Source organism: Xenia sp. Carnegie-2017, unplaced genomic scaffold, assembly GCF_021976095.1.
Source record: "Xenia sp. Carnegie-2017 unplaced genomic scaffold, XeniaSp_v1 HiC_scaffold_6, whole genome shotgun sequence".
NCBI lineage: Eukaryota > Metazoa > Cnidaria > Anthozoa > Malacalcyonacea > Xeniidae > Xenia > Xenia sp. Carnegie-2017.
This window is the reverse complement of record NW_025813526.1, coordinates 20,707,547-20,729,337: the sequence shown is the minus strand read 5'-3', so window position 1 is coordinate 20,729,337 and position 21,791 is coordinate 20,707,547. Positions and strand designations below refer to the sequence as shown.

The 21,791-nt window shown below is 33.1% G+C and overlaps 3 protein-coding genes across 5 annotated transcripts in view; 1 reads left to right on the top strand and 2 right to left on the bottom strand.

Annotated features, from left to right (window-relative positions):
• Window positions 1-18,953, bottom strand: part of LOC124458426 — a 60,806-nt gene extending 41,853 nt beyond the window's left edge. Inside the window, exons 1-2 of one of the 2 annotated variants that reach the window (XR_006953176.1) lie at window positions 18,789-18,953; window positions 11,800-11,805 (exon numbers count right to left, since the gene is read on the bottom strand). The gene's annotated coding sequence lies outside the window, so the exon portion shown is untranslated. Of the gene's footprint in view, window positions 1-11,799; window positions 11,806-17,045; window positions 17,104-18,788 lie in introns of both variants that reach the window. The other variant, XM_047008437.1, reaches the window with a different exon arrangement.
• Window positions 1-21,791, top strand: part of LOC124458424 (DNA polymerase zeta catalytic subunit-like) — a 61,288-nt gene that overhangs the window by 12,005 nt on the left and 27,492 nt on the right. The window contains 10 exon segments of the mRNA XM_047008436.1: window positions 2,147-2,226; window positions 2,228-2,366; window positions 2,450-2,587; window positions 2,694-2,884; window positions 2,965-3,072; window positions 3,210-3,375; window positions 3,467-3,628; window positions 3,701-3,860; window positions 5,829-6,047; window positions 6,264-6,327. Coding sequence (XP_046864392.1) covers window positions 2,147-2,226; window positions 2,228-2,366; window positions 2,450-2,587; window positions 2,694-2,884; window positions 2,965-3,072; window positions 3,210-3,375; window positions 3,467-3,628; window positions 3,701-3,811 — 1,095 coding nt within the window. The 3' untranslated portion in view covers window positions 3,812-3,860; window positions 5,829-6,047; window positions 6,264-6,327.
• LOC124458438 overlaps window positions 10,602-21,791 on the bottom strand; it is a 52,429-nt gene continuing 41,239 nt past the window's right edge. For both annotated transcript variants that reach the window (XM_047008463.1, XM_047008462.1), the window contains exon 2: window positions 10,602-11,391. In XM_047008463.1, the coding sequence (XP_046864419.1) occupies window positions 10,657-11,391 (735 nt within the window). In that variant the 3' untranslated portion in view covers window positions 10,602-10,656. The remainder of the gene's footprint in view (window positions 11,392-21,791) is intronic.

The following is a 21,791-nucleotide window of genomic DNA, read 5'->3' as shown; positions in this document are numbered from 1 at the left end:
TAGCTCTCCCCATTCCATCTAAACAGACCTTGTGCCGTAAACTTTGTATTCATGATAGAAATTTAAACAAACGATAGCTCTCCCCATTCCATCTAAACAGACCGTGCGCCGTAAACTTTGTATTCATGATAGAAATTTAAACAAACGATAACTCTCCCCATTCCATCTAAACAGACCTTGTGCCGTAAACTTTGTATTCATGATAGAAATTTAAACAAACGATAGCTCTCCCCATTCCATCTAAACAGACCTTGCGCCGTAAACTTTGTATTCATGATAGAAATTTAAACAAACGATAACTCTCCCCATTCCATCTAAACAGACCGTGTGCCGTAAACTTTGTATTCATGATAGAAATTTAAACAAACGATAGCTCTCCCCATTCCATCTAAACAGACCGTTTGCCGTAAACTTTGTATTCATGATAGAAATTTAAACAAACGATAGCTCTCCCCATTCCATCTAAACAGACCTTGTGCCGTAAACTTTGTATTCATGATAGAAATTTAAACAAACGATAGCTCTCCCATTCCATCTAAACAGACCTTGCGCCGTAAACTTTGTATTCATGATAGAAATTTAAACAAACGATAGCTCTCCCATTCCATCTAAACAGACCGTGCGCCGTAAACTTTGTATTCATGATAGAAATTTAAACAAACGATAACTCTCCCATTCCATCTAAACAGACCGTGCGCCGTAAACTTTGTATTCATGATAGAAATTTAAACAAACGATAACTCTCCCCATTCCATCTAAACAGACCTTGCCCGTAAACTTTGTATTCATGATAGAAATTTAAACAAACGATAGCTCTCCCATTCCATCTAAACAGACCTTGTGCCGTAAACTTTGTATTCATGATAGAAATTTAAACAAACGATAACTCTCCCCATTCCATCTAAACAGACCGTGCGCCGTAAACTTTGTATTCATGATAGAAATTTAAACAAACGATAACTCTCCCCATTCCATCTAAACAGACCTTGCGCCGTAAACTTTGTATTCATGATAGAAATTTAAACAAACGATAACTCTCCCCATTCCATCTAAACAGACCTTGTGCCGTAAACTTTGTATTCATGATAGAAATTTAAACAAACGATAACTCTCCCATTCCATCTAAACAGACCTTGCGCCGTAAACTTTGTATTCATGATAGAAATTTAAACAAACGATAACTCTCCCCATTCCATCTAAACAGACCTTGTGCCGTAAACTTTGTATTCATGATAGAAATTTAAACAAACGATAACTCTCCCATTCCATCTAAACAGACCGTGCGCCGTAAACTTTGTATTCATGATAGAAATTTAAACAAACGATAACTCTCCCCATTCCATCTAAACAGACCTTGCGCCGTAAACTTTGTATTCATGATAGAAATTTAAACAAACGATAACTCTCCCATTCCATCTAAACAGACCTTGTGCCGTAAACTTTGTATTCATGATAGAAATTTAAACAAACGATAACTCTCCCTTTCCATCTAAACAGACCTTGCGCCGTAAACTTTGTATTCATGATAGAAATTTAAACAAACGATAACTCTCCCCATTCCATCTAAACAGACCTTGTGCCGTAAACTTTGTATTCATGATAGAAATTTAAACAAACGATAACTCTCCCCATTCCATCTAAACAGACCGTGCGCCGTAAACTTTGTATTCATGATAGAAATTTAAACAAACGATAACTCTCCCCATTCCATCTAAACAGACCTTGTGCCGTAAACTTTGTATTCATGATAGAAATTTAAACAAACGATAGCTCTCCCCATTCCATCTAAACAGACCTTGTGCCGTAAACTTTGTATTCATGATAGAAATTTAAACAAACGATAACTCTCCCATTCCATCTAAACAGACCTTGTGCCGTAAACTTTGTATTGATTGTATCTATATTATATATATTATATATTTACCAATTCACATATATATTTTAGATACAATAAATATATAATATATTTACTACAGATAATTGGTAAATATATAATATATATATATAGATACATGTTGATTATTATGATTATCGTGAGCCTGGACTAAGTCACATTCTCAGATTGAAAATCTATCAAGTGCTTATTGTCATACTGGATTCATTTTACTCTTAAAACCATCTGAATATTCTTTTCTGTTTTCATCAGATTGCTGACGCCATTGTTCGTAAAGCACGCGAGACTCTGGAACGAGCTATCAATCTCGTGAACACAAGGGATGACTGGGGTGGTCGTGTATGGGGACACCGATAGTCTTTTCGTATTAGTAAAAGGTGCTAGTAAAGAGGAAGCGTTTAAGATTGGAAAAGAAGTTGTTGATGCTGTTACTGCAAAGAATCCTAAACCTGTGAAACTAAAGTTTGAAAAGGTTTTTATCTACTGTAAAATTGTATCTTTTTGAGAGATTTGGACTTTATGATACATTTATGTATAACTAGGGATGATTTTTAGGCATATATGCCTTGTGTTCTTCAAACAAAGAAACGTTACGTTGGTTATATGTACGAAACATTAGAACAGAAAGATCCAATGTTTGATGCGAAAGGAATAGAGACTGTCCGGCGAGATACATGTCCAGCGGTCGCTAAGGTATGGAACAATCGACAATATTTACTGTGTCATCCAATCACCCAAGATTCTGCAGGTGGGGAGTAATTTTGAGTTCAAAGCAGCTGTGATTTTATTTTTCTAACAGATTTTAGAGAAGTCTTTAAGGATTTTATTTGAAGAAAGAGACGTGAGTCTTGTGAAGAAGTTTGTCCAGCGGCAGTTCGTTAAAATGATGAAAGATAGAGTATCGATTCAGGATTTCATCTTTGCTAAGGAATATCGTGGTATGAAAAGATATAAACCAAAAGCATGTGTTCCAGCTTTGGAAATTGCAAGGTTCATTTTATTGTTGAAATGAAAAATCCTCTTTATATTGTTGTCATGATTACAATTTTACTATTTCTCTTTTTGTATAGACGTCATTTGTCACGTGATCGTCGCGCGGAACCTCGCGTGGGAGAACGTGTACCCTACGTCATTGTTAACGGCAGTCCTGGACTACCATTGATTCAATTGGTTAAAGAGTAAGTTTAAATGTTGCAGTCATTCATTATTTTACGTTATGTATCATGACAAAAGCTGTTGGAATGTTATTAATAAATACTTTAGTATAAATATGATTGTCTTCATTAAACAATCTTCTTGTTTTAATTTTCTTCAGTCCTATTGATGTGTTAAATGATAAAAATCTACGTATTAATACCATGTACTATGTTCAGAAACAAATACTTCCTCCATTGGATCGAGTTTTTTCCTTGATTGGAGTTGATGTGTTTTCATGGTATACACAACTACCCCGCTATATCCCTCGACATCGTAAACAAAAAGTAAACAAAAAGTAAACAAAAAGTTAGTTGTCATAAGTACATTCATGAATTTGATGTAAAAGCTAAATTAATTTATTTGAACAAATTTTAGCGTTCGATTTCTCGGTTTTTTACAACTCTACACTGTCCTGTATGTGAACAATTAACACAGCACGGTTTGTGTCAAAGTTGTCGTAGCAACCCTCAAAAATCTGTCTTTATTCTGGCAAGTAGAGTGGGGAACTGGGAAAGAAAATACAGTCATCTTAAAGAGGTATGCATAATAAACAATCTAATAATTATGGTTTTTCTTTTTCATGACATTTAATTTTTTTTCATATTATAGATATGTTTTCAGTGTTGTGGAGCTAGAGATGAACAACTGAGCTGTACATCACTGGATTGTCCTGTTATGTTTAAACTAGAGAAGTTAAAACAAATATGGAATATGGAATGACATTAAGAGACTTTCAAAAACAATTGAAGAAAGTTATGGTCAGTCAGAGGTAAACAATATAACCACCAAACGTTGATGGTTTATTATCATCGTTAAAATATTGATGAAATAGAGATTTCACATTTTCACTAGAGTATTTTCTTGGCGAAGCACATTTGTTATAGATTTAACTTTGTGAGGTTAAACCAAAGACGGCCCAAAAAATCACTTAAATTGTATAAACAAACGATAACTCGCCCCATTCCATTGTAACAGACCGTGCCCCGCAAACTTTGTATTGATTAATTGTATCTATATTAAAGTAAATAGTTTGATACTGGGAGTATCGTTACATGTTTGTAAATGTAGATCGTCCAGGTTGGTATAGTCCAGAGAAGGACTGTTTTTGTTGTTGTTGACTGACGTTTCGACAACCTTAGCGGTAGTCATCTTCAGTGTCAAATGAGGAGTAAACGTCAGGTTAGCCGTATTTGTTATCTGGTTCTTACGTCATTGTATTGTGTGTACAGGAAATGTGTATTTTCATTGGGAATTAGTGTGAAGTGTAATGTTTTTAGTTGTGATGTGTGATTTAGGTGTGATGTTTTTAGTTGTAATGTGTGGGTGTCAATTGTGTATTGTCATTGTGAATTAGTGTGAAGTGAAATATTTTATTTTTAGTTGTGATGTGTGATTTAGGTATGATGTTTTTAGTTGTAATGTGTGGGTGTCAATTGTGTATTGTCATTGTGAATTAGTGTGAAGTGTAATGTTTTTAGTTGATCGTTTGTTTGTATTGTGAATAGGTCGTTTGTAAGGTGCCGGTAATTGCTGTGATCTGTTCAGGGGGGTTTGTTCCAAGTTGGTATACAAACTTTCTAATGTAAGCCTGATTGATATAATCTGACAAAAATGGGTGGGAACTCAAACTGTTGGGTATCAAAACACAACATCATAACAAGGTTTTGCCAACACAACCACTACAACTTTGTTGTTTACATTTTTTATGTTATGTATCTGCATAATGTCAAAAACATCTCGTTATTGCCTGCGTTTCACTAGTCTATCGAACATTGGTGTCTACTATCAAATCTCTGAACAAACAAACGATTAAATTAATAAAATTTGGGAATGGTATATAAAAAAGTGGAAATATAAATTACACTATATCTTAGTAATGTGATGCCCCCATCCTCGTCGAAGACATTTCTCAATACTGCCTTTGAAAACGTTTTAACCTATGAATTAAAAAGCAAATAATGTTTCCTGTGTTGAAAATTCATCCGCCATCTTTTACCCAAATGCATGATGGGAAATCACCGGTCTATCGGATAAGCGTTAACATTTAACATAAATAACCAAAACATGTTCCGTACACCGCCGTTTAGCCGTCGACATGCCGGGAAACTTGAACACAACTCAACTTTTACGGCATTTCAGCGGTATACTGCAGGTAACTCCTACGTCTGTCTGAAACATCATTAGTGTGTCAGCGATGAGTGTTTACATTTAGCCTTAAGAACAACGCAGGCATCGTCATAGGTATGCCTCAGTCATGTCTCAGTCATATGTGAACCAGGCTTTACGCAGGCAACAAACCTTAAAAAATTAAAGCGTTGTCTCATAAAAAACATAAAGAAATGAGATGCAATTAGCAGCAAGTCATTTTTACTTGTGTACCATGTAGAATTAAGTACACACCTAAGAACTGATCAATCAGAAAACACACGCTTTCCCCTACTTGGGGCATATTTTAAGATCAACTCAAACTGTCAATGCGTTATTTAAATCTCTACCTTCCTACATACACGAAGAATATTTGCCGAAAGCAAAATTTATTTTTGACTTTTTCGATAACATGTTAAGGTAAATGTGACTTTTGATATTCGTGTTAGGAGAGAACTCTCTCTTTGATTGAAGTGTGAAATGTAAACGACATTAATATCTTTATGCAAAATGTGTGACCTACGTGACCTAAATATACGTCTTCTTATAAAGTTTTCGTTTTTGTTAATGTTAATTCTTTGCTTTATTTTAGACGTGAACATTTTTCTGTTAATGCGATCGAGAAACATAGAATAAATGTTTGTGGTTTTAATTCACCATGATGGAGGACTTATATAAATAAAGAAATTGATTATTGACCACGATGAAAACGTATTTGGCTTTTGTTCACCATTCCCTTGAGGCTGAGCTATTTACGAATTGATATTCTACTTCGTCTGAACTGCTTTATAACTGAGGAAATATTAAGATGGTAAATATCTTTTTCCTTCTTCATTGTTTTTGACAGTAATTTTACAAGACGTATATATATTGAGTCCACCAGGCCGTTAACATGGCAAGCTATGAATGGGAAATCAAAAGATTTTGTTCTTTAGCGACGTTTCAATCTCCAGTGTCTCCAAGTCAAATGCAGTTTATTGGCCTTTGGCTGTTTTAAAACGTTTTCCTGAGCATTTGTCTTTCTTAGATCACGATTCTTGTCTCGACAATTGATCGAAAGACAAGTCACTTTTAACCAACGATTTATGATGGTAAGATTTTTACAGCAACAAAATGAACTCATGAGAAAGTTATGTTTATCTCAGGTGTTTAAATTAGCTAGTGTAACTTTACACAATTTCATTTTCTTTACAGATGAATAAAATTACGCCATTATCAAACGCCTAAATTTCGACACTTTCTAATGTGAAAATCTTGTGGAATAAAAACATGGAATTTATCTTTATCAAGAAAAACAAATTATAAAAATCCTAATTTTCTTACTGCAGTCGATATTTTCAATTTCATGCCGTGTGCGGCATGCACAGTTGTAAGAAATGTCCAATCTTGCTTCTGTGCTTGTCGTCGTCGACATGAAACTGGGGATGTTTGTCAGAAAGCCTGAAAATTAGCTAGATACAATGGTTAATATCGTCCATTCTTTTTCTTCCGAAACAAGTTCAACTGTTTTTCAGTTTGTTGGTCCAAATGTCTAAAATCAAATGAAAAATTAGTAATTTATCTTTTTATGAAACGACAATCCTTGCACATTGTAATGTTTTTGTCTGACTTTAGTCTTTACGTCTACTTTTCTGTCTACCTTTTGCTTCCATTAGTCTTCGTCTTTTTGTCAATCTTTTGCGTATCTTTTTGTATATCTTTTTGCCTTTATTTGTGTTACCTTTTTGTCTATGTTTTTGTCCATCTTTGGGTCTACCTCAGTTTCTATACCTTTGCGTCTCTCTTTTGTTATATATTCGCTTTATAATATGAAGAGTTATATCACAGGAAGAAGAAAGTCTCACAGGAAACCCACAGGTTTCTATTCTGGGCCCTTTGTTATCCCTAATATATTTCAACGACTTGGCTAATGTGATACAATCCTTTAGTTAGGTGATGAGAACTTACAATATAAAGGAAGTTTATAAATACCTTGGCACAGAAATAGACAATCTTAATCTGACTTCATTATAATAAATGCTGCGTCGTTTATGTTCAAAATAGTGCGCGAAAATGATAAAAAATGATTGAATCAAAATACCATACATACTTAAAAAGTCGCATCAAATTTCTTTGGCACAAAAGTTGTACTTTTTGTAACTTCAACTTGTTTTTTATGTCAAAGGTAATATTCAAAGCCATTCATAAAATTAATGCATGTACGGAACTTTTAATGTTTAATAAACCAAGAGGTAAGAGTTTAACCTTTCTTATGCCAAGAGATGAATTCAATTATGTCTTCATTGCGATGTTGTTATCTTTACAATAGTTCAGAAATATTTTCTGATTAGGATAGAGATGACACAACAAAAACACAATAAAATCACACTTCAAAATCAATATAGGAAAGACTGTATTCATACTTATATAGCAAAGCAAATCTTGTGGGCTTTTCACCATTTCAAAAAGGGATGTTACATGATCATGATTGCTGAAAGATCAGTATTTACTCTCATTATACAAGAAAATGATTCAACAACATTCATTTTATGGAACTTCACAACTTCTGAGTAGCTAGATATTGTAAACCAAACTCATTAATATACTTTGATAGTTCCATATAATTTTCTTAATAAAAACTGTTCCAGTAAATAAATGACAGTTGAAAACTTGAAAATACAAATGTTTGAATATTGTCATTAATATAGTTATACCTTTCATAAATATACAACTGTTGTTATTTGAACCTATGCTTTTCTTTCAATTTCTATCGCTCTAAACCGAAAATACAATTGTCTTTTGTCCTTTTTTTCTTCCTTTATCTCGTGAAACGTTTCTCAAACACGGAAGACTTTTAGCTGTTGGCAAATAAAAGATAAATATAGAGGTCAAATGCTTCACTTTCAAGTTCTATCGTTATAAACTTTATTATGTTGGCTTTTCGGGTTTTTCCTATCATAGTAAATTACAACGTGCTTGCTTTCTCGTAGTATTAACATGGTCAGGTCCAAATGTTTTTGCTTTAATTACCATTCCTCGTCGCTTTTAAGTTCTATCGCTCGTTCCATAAGTCTTGCTTTTTTGTACTCTCCCATATCATTGTAAATCAAACCACTATTGTTGTACGATGTCATAATAATAATATGGTCAGGTCCAATTACTTTTCTGTCAATTTCATAGGCTCGGTCATGAAAAAAATCTGCTTTTCCGTCCTCTCCCATTTTTCTGTAAACCGAACCCAGATTGTTGTACGTTGTCGCAATATGAACATGTTCAGGTCCAAATGCTTTTGTTTGAATTTCTATCGCTCGTTCATAAAAATCTTTTGCTTTTTCGTACTCTCCCGTTTCATGGTAAACCAAACCCAGATTGTTGTACCTTATCGCAATCTTAACATGGTCAGGTCCAAATGCTTTTGTTTCAATTTCTATCGCTCGTTCATAACACTTTTTGCTTTTTGTACTCTCCTTATTTAAGTAAACCGAACCCAGATTGTTGTATCTTATCGCAATATTAACATGTTCAGGTCCAAATGCTTTTGTTTGAATTTCTATCGCTCGTTCATAAAAATCTTTTGCTTTTTTGGTTTTTCCCATACTATTGTAAACTAAACCCAGATTGTTGTACGTTTTCGCAATATTAACATGGTCAGGTCCAAATGCTTTTGTTTGAATTTTCATCGCTTGTTTATAAAAATCTTTTGCTTTATAGTACCTTCCCATAATATTGTAAACCAAACCCAGATTGTTGTACGTTGTCGCATTATTAACATGGTCAGGTCCAAATGTTTTAGTTTGAATTTCTATCGCTCGTTCATAAAATCTTTTGCTTTTTCGTACTTTCCCATATTAAAGTAAACCTAACCCAGATTGTTGTACCTTGTCGCAATATTAACATGGTCAGGTCCAAATGTTTTCGTTTCAATTTCTATCGCTCGTTCATGAAATCTATCTGCTTTTCTGTCCTCTCCCATTTTTCTGTAAACCGAACCCAGATTGTTGTACGTTGTCGCAATATTAACATGTTCAGGTCCAAATGCTTTTACTTGAATTTCTATCGCTCGTTCATAAAAATCTTTTGCTTTTCGTACTCTCCCATACCTCTGTAAACTGAACCTAGATTGTTGTACGTTGTCGCAATATTAACATGGTCAGGTCCAAATGCTTTTGTTTGAATTTCATCGCTCGTTCATAAAAATCTTTTGCTTTTCATATTCTCCATTCTTCCAAAGCAACTCAGCCAGCTCGTTGTACGAATATGAAACATCAATATGATCAACACCTAACACTTTAGTTTGAATTTCTGTTATTTCATAAAGTACTTTAGTTGCAAGTTTATAGTTGCAAAATCTTTCCAAAACATCTACAAAATATTTGGCAAATTTCCAATTTCTTTCATCAAGTTTTTGTTTTCTAATGAAAAAAAGAATGATTTTACATCGATCAACTTATTTAGGAAATGTTGAAATGATGAATTTGTTATGAATTTAATTAGATGTGGAATTATTTTGATTTCATCTTCTCTGTCTTCAAAATGATTTAGTGCCCAAGCAACTTGACAGGCAAGATCAGCTGCAGACTTTTTAGAATTATTTTCGTTTTGTTTACAGCCAAAGGTCTGCGATGAATAATTTATGATGGCTTCGTGTACAACGCTGTGCAGGCGGATGTCGTTGTTTTCCGTTTGAAGGAATAAAGAACAATGCTTTAATTGAAGACAGACATCTTCTGCAGATTTTGTGGATCAATGCTTTTAATAAATGGTAATATAACATCTTGTGGTAAGGGATCGAAAGATATTATTGAGAAAAGTTTAAAAACATGTTCCAACAAGATTGAATCTTCAGCATTTTTTTGTACTGCTAAAAAAACAGTTTTCATTCCTAAGTAAGATGTGTTTATTTTTTGAAAATTACCATCCATGTTCTGTCGCTCTCCAACATTCAGCTTATCAAAATATTGCTCCCACGTGAATGTCGGATTTGCACTTTTAACTCTACCTACGTAGGAAGCAGCATATGCCAGGAACAACGGTTGACGATTTAATTTTTCTGATAAATCCTTTAAATATTTTTCATCTTCATTATGAATATCATAAAAGACAGAGAGAAGTTGTCGACATTCTTCATTGTTCATACCATGACTAACTGAAATGTGTTTATTTAGATTTCCATCTGGTGGTATAGCATCTGTATTTTGGACAGTTACTATAATTTGTCCATTTTTCCAACTATGATCATCAACTTGAGGTAATAATGGATAAATTTTATGAAGTTCAACCACGTTATCTACAACAATCCACCATGTTTGCCAAGATTTCAGTTGTTGTGTCAGCAATAATTGAAAATCTTTGATTTGTCTTCGCTGCTTTTGCTTCTTTTAAAATATTTTCAATGACAGTTTTATCATTGCTTAATCGTTGATAAAGTTCAGCATAAGTTGTCAAAGAGAGTCAGCATCTTTTCCTTCGAGTGTCATCACAAATGTCGTTTGATTTTCCCAGTCAAACGAATTATACATTTCTTCGTAAATTTGTCTGGCTAATTGTGATTTACCACTGCCAGGATTACCAGAAATATAGTAATATGTTAGTTCATTATTGTTAGAACTGCGCAAGTTGTTGAGATCTGCTGTGATTTGATTAAGTAATTCTGTACGTTTAACGACATCGTGATTTGATTTGCAAGGAAGTACTTGAAAAGAATTAAATCTGTTTCGTTGACATTTAATTTCATTAATTTCAGTGAATGAAAATGCTAGATCTTTAAATGACTTTTCAATATCACAAAGCATTTTGTCAAATTCGGTATCAGATACTCTTCCTGGATTATCATGGGTGAATTTGTTTCTTACAATACGAAGTGCATCAACTGCAGATCTAGTTGTTGTTCCAAGTTTTGTTCCAATTGATTTGGAATACAATATCGCTGCAAACAGTGTCGTACAATCCCACTCACTGGTGTCACCATCTTGAAATTTTGACAAAATATGTTTGTCTAAAGGTTTCTTTTTTGGTTTTTCAATGTTGACCAACTTCTGACCACTAACTTTTGTATTATCCCATACTCCGTGATTAATGCTCCACTCTTGGATAAATAAATCAACAAGTTTCTTCGTAACAACATCTGAAAGTATTTTCTGAATGTAGTAGTTATTTCTTTCTTCTCTTGACTCCATCTACGGATTATAAAAGGATTAAGATGAACATGGATATAGTTTATTAACCATAATTTATGGAAAACTGAAATTTGTTGAATATTATTAGTTTGTAAATTTTCAGTTTTATATGAAAATGTTTACTGAAGGTTGTAGCTAAAAACAACCCTTTGAATATTTGTGTTTAAAGTTTTCCTGCATTTAGGCGTTTCTGTGGAAGTTAGACAAGTTTTTGAAATCCTTCATAAAAAGTTATAACTTGTATGCCTCCATGGTCATTTTACCGTGTCGTCAAGAAAAGTGAAGCAATTTTAGTTTATAAGTTTTAGTTTACATAAGTTTAAAACTTATGTAACGACTGCGCATAGAAAAATAGACCAGGCGGAGAAAGGTTTTCGTCCCTCAACGCGGGAGTTTACTTGAGTAGACCTTTTGCTCAATATTGGGGCGTTGATTTCAACAATCGATGTCATACGGGAAATTTTGGGGGCTTCAAGCCTCCTTTTCATAAAATTTTATTTTAGCTTTATTTCCATTAGACATACACTTTGACATCGAAAGACATTTAAATATATCAAAAGAACAAAAAATTAGTAAAGAAGGTCCAAAGGAAAAATAGAAAGACATTTTACGAAGAATGCATTTCAATTGAGGTCGGATAAGGCCTACTCCTTATAGCTCTAAATCTAGAAAAACATTTACAAATAAATATTTCTGGAACCACAGATCCGCTCATCGCATGAAAAAATTTAAAACCTCAATTTGAATTTATCTCGGTCACACAAATAGTAAGACTGAATCGGAAATTTTACGCTGCGAGCATGGAAGAAGGGGAGAGTTGCTGAAGCATATCGCATATATGACCACATTTGCAGAACAACTGCGTGAAATGAATGTGGAAATTCCGTCAAAGAAATTCGCAATGGTGCTATTAGGTAGACAACCAGAGTCGTATGAGAAGTTCGTCACTAATTTAAACGCCAGAAAAGTGGAAGATATGGATTGGGATAATATAAAAGGATCGTTGATTGAGGAATATCTTAAACGTAAGGAGAAAAAAGAAGATAAGAAAGAAGACAATACATTATACATGAAAAAAAGGGAAACTAAAATCAAGGAAAAAGGCATGACTTTCAAAAAGTCAATGAAAGGCCTAGAGGACAAATTTCACAACACCGCAAATCAGGATGGAACATGGGAAGAGATGAAAGAAGGTGTGGTTTCAATAAGGGAGGAAATGCTACCTGTTTCAGATGTCGCCAGGTGCTACACATAGCAAGAAATTGTCCGTTCCAATAAGAAAGAAGGAAGTTCATGTGTTATTGAAGGCAGTGATGTTGCTCTTATTCATAATATTAAACCCTCTGATGAATGGTTCATCGATTCCACTGCAACAAAGCATATGACTCACAACAAGGATTTGTTTGTGTACTATGTTGAATATCAAACACCAACCAAAATATATTTAGGAGACAACACTGTGATACATGCTCTTGGTGAAGGTCTGGTAAAGTTATTATACCATGTTGAGTTGCACAAAGTGTTGTATGTGCCAAAGCATGCAAAAAACTACTCTCCGTACCAGCAATGATTGCCATGGAAACCAAAGTCCAATTTGATAGAAATGATTGTATTGTATCAAAGAAAAATATGGTGAAAGGAATGGATAATGGAAGAAACGAGAAAGCTGCAAACAATTGTGAAGGATGCATCGGCGGAAATATGCACAGAAATCCTTCTCCTCAAGCAAGTCAACACAGATACTAAAGTATATGAAGTTGTCCACAGTGATGTATGTGGCCCCATGCAAATTGAATCGAAGGGAGGCAGTCTATATATGGCAACATTTATTGACGACTATTCACGATTTGCAGTTGCATATTTCATCAAGCGCAAGAGTGAAGTACTCGCAAAGTTTAAAGAATTTGTTAATAATATGAAAAACCAGAGTTCAAACAAACGACATGTGAAGATCTCAAGCAGTGAGAATGGTGGAAACACACATCAAACGATTTCATCAATTATTGCGCTAACGAAGGAATAAATAAGAATTCACAAGCACATATTGCCCAGAACAGAACGGAGTGGCAGAGCGTCTCAACCGTACAACGCTGGAATCTGTCAGGTCAATGATATACACTGCTGCATTGCCATTGAACTTTTGGGCGGAAGCTTGTAATACTGCTATTTATCTTCATAATCGAAGTGCCACAGCTACATTAAAGCTTAAAACACAATTTGAATGCTTATTTGAAGAGAAGCATGACCTTTTAAACCTAAAGGTGTTTGGATGCAAATGTTTTGTACACGTCCCAAGCTGTAATCGTCAGAAGCTTGATCAAAAATCAAACGAAGCAATCTTCGTCGGATATCCCTCGGGCACTAAGGGATACAAGGTACTCGACTTAAACCGAAACCGTTTTGCAATCAGTAGAGACGTAGTATTATTTGAAAACAAATTTCCTTTGTTGAACAATCACAGCAGAGGAATGTCGATATGTTAAGCGATACCGTCGTTCATATGGACGAAGAAGATGTAATATCAGAAGAAAAACAGAATGAAGGAACCAACGAAAATGCTGATACAACTGATCCAGAAGAGCAAGCGACACAGTTTCAACAAAGGATGACTATAAATGATGATCAATGCTCAAGCAGAAGATACTGAGCAAGTGGGAGAAAATGTAGAACAACCAATTCGTAAGACATACAAAGATTCATTTATGGAAGATGTACGGAATTTAAGACAAACAAGAGAAAGAATCAATTTCATTGATTTCGTGTAGACGCATATCAAGTTGCTGAATCACTGATTTCAGACATAGATGATCCTAAAAGCGTTAATGAAGCACTGAATGGAAAGCATGCAGAATTATGGAAGAATGCCATGACAGAAGAATACTCATCTCTTATGGAGAATAAATCTTGGGAATTGAATGCACCATCAAAGAGAAGAACATTATCGGTTCCAAATGGGTTTTCAAGGTAAGAGGAATGAAAATGGATTCGTTGACAGATGTAAAGCCAGACTGGTTGCAAAGGGTACTCACAATCGAAAGGAACAGATTACGAAGAAGTATTTTCTCCTGTGGCCAAATACACGTCAATTAGATCTCTGCTATCTATGGGAAATGCTAAGAATCTTGAAATCCGCCAGATGGATGTCAAAACAGCGTTTCTAAACGGCAATATAGATTACGAAATTTATATGTTGCAACCAAATGAATTCGTTGATCCACGGAAACCTAATCACGTATGCAGATTAAATAAAAGCATTTATGGCCTCAAGCAATCGGCTCGATGTTGGTACGATATGCTTAATAAATACCTATTATCAATTGGCTATCGAAAGAATGATGCAGACGGATGTATATATGTTAAATCAGCAAAGAAGGACAAGGGGCACATTAATTTTGTGATTCTAGGAGTTTACGTCGACGATATATTACCAGTGTCCAATGATGTCGAGATGCTTAATGCAGAAAAACAAGCACTATGCCAAAAATTCAGGATGGAGGATCGTGGAGAATTTCACTTCTTAATTCTTATTGGGAATACTGAATAATCGTGATCGCAAGGCGAAAACAATAACAATAAGTCAACGAAATTATATTGGAAAGATATTGTCAAGATTTGGTATGGAATTGTGCAAACCGATGTCCACACTGATGAAAAATGGCAAGAATTTTCATGAAGTGCAAGAAAACAAGGTTTGTTGATGTGCAGACATATCAACAAGCTATAGGATGCTTAAAATATTCATCAGCAATTACCCGTCAGCAATTTTTCAGATTCCGATTGGGCGGAAGGTTTAGATTCGAGAAAATCTACATGAGATTACGTTTTAAACTGGGAGGAAACACAGTGAGTTGGTCAAGTAAGAAGTAAGCTACTGTTGCCAAATCTTTTACTGAGGCGGAATATGTTGCATTGTCCATAGGAACGCAAGAAGCGATTTGGTTGAGAATGTTGTTAAGCAATTTGGGATTAAACACGAAGACGCCCATCATTATTTTTGAAGATAACCAAGGTGCGCTAAAGTTGGCCAAAAACCTAAGCCACCCCAGCTGTACTAAACACAAAACTTTAAAATATGTATTAATTTACATATTTGAATGACGTAATAAACTGAACTATATACATATCTTTTAACTATTGAATGTCTCTTCTCGCAAACTATCATAATTCTAACACTCCCACTTGATGGTTGTGGGAGAAATTTCGTCTTTAAACTAAATAAACATTTAATAGATTTCTAAACTTTTCAAATGTTGCCTTGGGCAATGCCTTTGTCATTATGTCAGCGATCATCCTTTCGGTTGGACAATATTCCACTTTTATTTCCTTTGACGAAATCCTTTCACGAACAAAATGATGACATATATCTATGTGTTTAGTCATCATCATCATCTTGCGGCCTCAGCCGAGATTGAACTCACCACATCTTTCCAGTATTCTCTATCTTTCATAGCTGCTAACGGTTTTCCTTAGATGTGGTGAGTTCAATCTCGACTGAGCATGAATGATGACTAACACATGATATATGTCATCATTTTGTTCGTGAAAGATTTCGTCAAAAAATAAAGATGTCCAACAAAAGGAATATGTAACTTTAAAGTGAAAGTTTATTTATTTAGTTTAAGAAATTCTCCCACAACCATCAAGTGGAATGTTATTATGATAGTTTTGAAGAGATATTCAATAGTTAAAAGATATATATATAGTTCATTTATTACGTCATTCATATATGTAAATTGATACATATTTTAGAGAGCACATGGTCTTGTAGAAATAAGGAGTGCAAGTTGTTAGTTTCAAATATACTCTTATTTCATATTAAAACCGTGTTAGGATTAATATATTATATATATTCTCTGATGATGGCTTTGAAATAAAGTCAAAACACGGTGCCATCCAGTAAACGGTCCATACGCAGTTTAAAGAGATTTGACTCGTCTCCAATCCCTCTGTGCTTAGTAGTTCAACAGGTAGAGCGGCGGACAAGTATCCCGAAGGTGCGAGTTCAAATCTCGTCCAAGTCACATGTTTTTCATGTGTTTAAAAAACCGTGTTAGGATAAATATATTTTGTACACATAACGAGAGGAAGTTGTTAGTTTTAATTATACTCTTTTATAATTTTACCAGCAAGCGTCGACGTGTTATTTAAACAGATAAGAACGATAGTTATTATTCAATTTGAATAACTGTATAAGTTGTTTCCGAAAAATACAGCAGAGTGATTAACTATAGTTGTTGAATGAAATTCATCTTCGGTTGAATTGAAATTTCTATGCAGTGTGCACATAAAATTGTCATGAAAATCTTTAACAATTGATCATTCCATAGTTATATAAAGCAAAAATACATCGATAACATTTGCACTAAACACTAATGCTGTAAATATATCTTGTTTAATTGGTATTAATGTGGAAAAAGTTCGGTAGTTTCACAGTGTAAATCATTCAAAAGTTATCTGTGTTTGAAAATCCCACAAAACTTAAGAAATGTTATCCATATAAAACATACATAGCGCGGAAGTAATTTATAAGTTATATTTAACTACAATATTCGTGACATCAAAACAAAATTATTGATACATGTACACAAAACATTAAATCAGAAAGTTAAAATGCACCATTAGGTAAACGATAGTAAACTTTAAAATAAACATACCTTCAAATTCAGAAAGATTAAAAACGATGCAACCAACTACATGATGTCTTTGCTTTTGCTTGATAATAAAGAAATCGGAATGTTCAATAAATGCTTGATTTTAATCACCTGCTGTTTTTAATGTAAAATATTGAATTCTGTTAATACCCAATAGAATATGAATGCAAATTTTTTATTTTAACTATTACTGAAGTAAAAACAAAGATGTTTTGACTTGTAAGCTTTATGCCAATAAACCTTTCACAGTTTACTATTATTTTTTCAATTTAACATCCTGGATTACATGCAAACTAACTGAATTAATAACAATGGAAGACAGGGCAGCCAGCCTTTAAAAGTAAGACACCTTAAAATTAAAGATCTATAATTCAAGAAGTTAAGAAAATTAATAAACAGAGCTTCTTTTAAATTGTCAGCGTTCCAACTTTGAAACGTGGTCAATGAAGTTTTGTGATTTTGTAAACTTTGATCCGGATAAACAAATAATCTAAGGGCAGGGAAACAAGTAAAAGTTGGGGGCTTAAGTTTTTAGGGGCAGTCTTTATTTAAAAATAGAATTTCACAGAAATGAATCTGGAAGTCTCTAGTTTTGATTAATTATGTCAAATCTCAGTAATCAGAGATACTTTAAAATTGATAGCGTTTGGACTTGACAGTTAATAATGCAAAGTTTTGTCATTTTGTGAACTTTTGACGCAAACAAATATTTTAAATTGTTTATCTTACTACAAGTTTAACAATTATATGCCAGAAAAAAATCACGTGAAAAAGTGAGCTTTTCACTCTAAGTACGCGCACTTTCTAAAGACATATCTAGCAAAACGTTTTTAAGTCATCATCTGTGTTAGGAATAAGATAAATAGATAGATGACTTTGTGAATGAAGAACAAATTTCTTGATAAAAGTCATGTTAGATAAAATTAAAATCATTCCGCATTTATGATATGCATAACTGAAATTCTGTAACGTGTCATTATTTTGACACACCCTGTTGATTTTTCAGACCTGTTGTATGAATAATATTTGAAATGAACCATCGGAATATTTGAGTAATTACATCGTATTGCTAGCGATGATGTTGGAAAATTCAGTGTTTTCCAACGTTAAATTATCTCAAATTTATTTGTATTTTTAAAACATCAATCAATATTAACAAATGTTATTCATATCAAAAATGCCTTTCAACAAAGACACAAAAACGCAAAAATTGTGATCATGCAAATTTGTAGCAAAAATTGTTCCATAGATATCTAACAAAACTTGCGAAATGTAAACATCTAGATAATAAACTTCATACTCTCTTTCGATATAAATATTCTGCTCCTATTTTGTATAAAATGTTTTACACGTTATGATAAAAGCCATGTTAGAAAAAGTAAAATTATTCACATAATGACATGCACAGCTAACATTCTTTACGTGTGATTATTTTGACTCAACACATTAATTTATTAACTTTGCTGTTTAATATAATTTGAAATAAACGATTAGGGTAAATTGGTATTGATGTGAGAAAAGTCGTATTTTCCATGTGTAATGTATCAAAATTTATCTGTGTTTGAAAATCCCACCAAAATGAAGAAAGTTTATCCATACAAAACATACGTGGCACTAATTTATAAGTTATATTTAACTAAATGTTCGTGACATCAAAAGGAAAAAATTGATACATGGACACAAAACATTAAATCAGAATGTTAAAACACCATTACATAAAGCGAGTAAACTTTAAAATCAACATACCTTCGCAAATTCAGAAAGATTAAAAACGACGCACCCAACTATATGATGTGTTTGCTTTGCTTGATAATAAAGAGATCGGAATGTTAAATAAATGCTTGATTTTAATCACCTGCTGTTTTTATTGTAAAATATTAAATTCTGGTCATATCCAATAGAATATGAAATGGAAATTTCTTATTTTAGCTATTTCTGAAGTAAACACAAAGAAGTTTTGACTTAAAAGCTTTATGCCGACAAACCTTTCACAGTTTACTATCATTTATTTCAATTATTGAACATCCTGACATACACGCAAACTAACTGAAATAATTATAAAGAAACGTGGTAGCCAGCCTTTACAGGTAAGATAGCTCAAAAATTAAAGATCTATAATTGAAGAGTTAAGAAAATCGATAAAGAGCTTCTCTTAAATTGACAGCGTTCCAACTTTGAAACGTGGTCAATGAAGTTTTGTCATTTTGTAAACTTTGATCCGGATAAACAAATAATCTGATTACGGGCAGGAAGCAAGTAAAAGTTGGGGGCTCAAGATTTTAGGGGCAGTCTTTATTTAAAATTGAATTTCAAAGTAATTAATCTGGAAGTCTCTATTTTGATTAATTTGTCACATCTCAGTAATCTGAGATACTTTAAAATTGATAGCGTTTGGACTTGACAGTTAATAATGCAAAGTTTTGTCATTTTGTGAACTTTGGACGCAAAAAATATTTTAAATAGTCTATCTTACAACAAGTTTAACAATTATAGACCAGAAAAAATTCACGTGTATTATCACGTGAAAAGTGATCTTTTCATCTAAGTAGGCGCAATTTCTAAAGACATATCTAGCAAAACGTTTTATGTCATCATCTATGTTAGGAATAAGATAAATAGATAGATGACTTTGTGAATGAGGAAAAAATTTCTTGATAAAAGCCATATTAGATAAAATTAAAATCATTCCGCATTTATGATATGCATAACTGAAATTCTGTGACGTGTCATTATTTTGACACACCTGATGAATTTTCAGACCTGTTGTATGAATAATATTTGAATTGAACCATCGGAATATTTGACTGATTACATCGCATTGCTAGCGATGATGCTGGAAAGTTCAGTGTTTTCCAACGTTAAATTATCTAAACTTGATTTGTAATTGTCTAAAAAGTCAATCAATATCAGCATATGTTATTCATATCAAAATGCCTTTCAACAAAGACACAAAAAGAACAAAAATAGTGATCATGCAAATTTAGCAATAATTGTTCCATAGATATCTAACGCAAAATTTGCGAAATGTAAACATCTAGATAATAAACTTCATACTCTCTTTCGATGTGAATATTCTAGTTCTATATTGTATAAAATGTTCACATTATGATAAAAGTCATGTTAAAAAAGTAAAATAAAGTTATTGCACATAATGACATGCACAGCTAACATTCTTTGACGTGTCATTATTTTCACTCATTACATTAATTTAATAAACTTTGCTGTATTAATGTAATTTGAAATGACGATTAGAGTAAATTGGTATTGACGTGAGAAAGTCGTATTTTCCACGTGTAATGTATCAAAAATTTATCTGTGTTTGAAAATCCCACCATGAAGAAAAAATTTATCCATGTAAAACATACGTGGCACTAATTTATAGTTAATTGACAGTTAATAATGCAAAGTTTGTCATTTTGTGAACTTTTGACACAAAAAAATAATTTAAATAGTCTATCTTACAACAAGTGGAACAAATATAAGCCAGAAAAAAATCACGTGTACCATCACGTGAAAAAGTGAGCTTTTCACTTTAAGTAGGCGCAATTTCTAAAGACATATCTAGCCAAACGTTTTATGTCATCATCTGTGTTAGGAATAAGATAAATAGATAGATGACTTTATGAATGAGGAAAAAATTTATTCTTGATAAATGCCATGTTAGATAAAATTAAAATTATTGCACATAATGATATGCATAACTGAAATCCTGTGACGTGTCATAACTTTGATTCATCTTGTTGATTTTTAGCCCTGCCGTACCAATGATATTTGAAAAGACTAGTGAAATTAATTGTTGTTGACAATGTAAGAAATGTCAGTATTTTAAAATGATAAATTATCCAATGTGTTATTGGGAAAATCCCACTAAAATCAACAGACGTATCAATATAAAACATTTGAAGTGAGAATTCCACCACGAAAATGACATTCAGTTTTTATGACAGAATACAACGAAATTCTAGACATAAAACAAACTATGACACTATGAAAGGTGAACTTTATAATAAACATACCTTAACAATTTTAGAAAGATTAAAGAAGATGCAACCATCTACATGATGTCATTGCTTTTTCTTGATAATAAAGAAATTGGAATGTTCAATAAATGCTTGATTTTAATCACCTGCTGTTTTTATTGTAAAATATTGAATTCTGTTCATAACAGCGAGACGATAAAATGTGATGGCCATATTTTATATTTTAGCTATAATTGAAATATATACGACAGGGTTTGATTTAGAAATTTTATTGCAAATTCAATTTCAGTTCAACTCAATCAACTCATAAATGTTGTACACATTTAACTATTATTAATTTTCAGTATTGACATGGGTGTACGGGACCAAAACATCAGGATGCGGACATTATTTTGCTCGACGAAGGCGGAAATCCTTTCCATGCTATGTCGTAGTTAGACATGAAGAAAGACATGAACTTCTGGGGATCATATTTTCTAACGCCAAACGCGTGAGCCTTTCTAGCGAGGTCTATAAAGTCATGCCCAAAATTTCTAAATCCGGAGTTCGTCAATAACGATTACCAGTGTTTCTGAAGTGTGATTTTCCATAATTCTTAAAGTTAGTTACGACAGGAAAACCATTATTTTTATTGTTTACTTAAACAAAGCTATTGCTAAAATCCTTGGAGTTAATTTTATAATTTCTTTGTAAGAAAATTTCACCTAGTTTAGTAAGGACGACTTTCAAAGTAATTACAGCATTACTGAGGTAAATTTAGTGTCTTAAA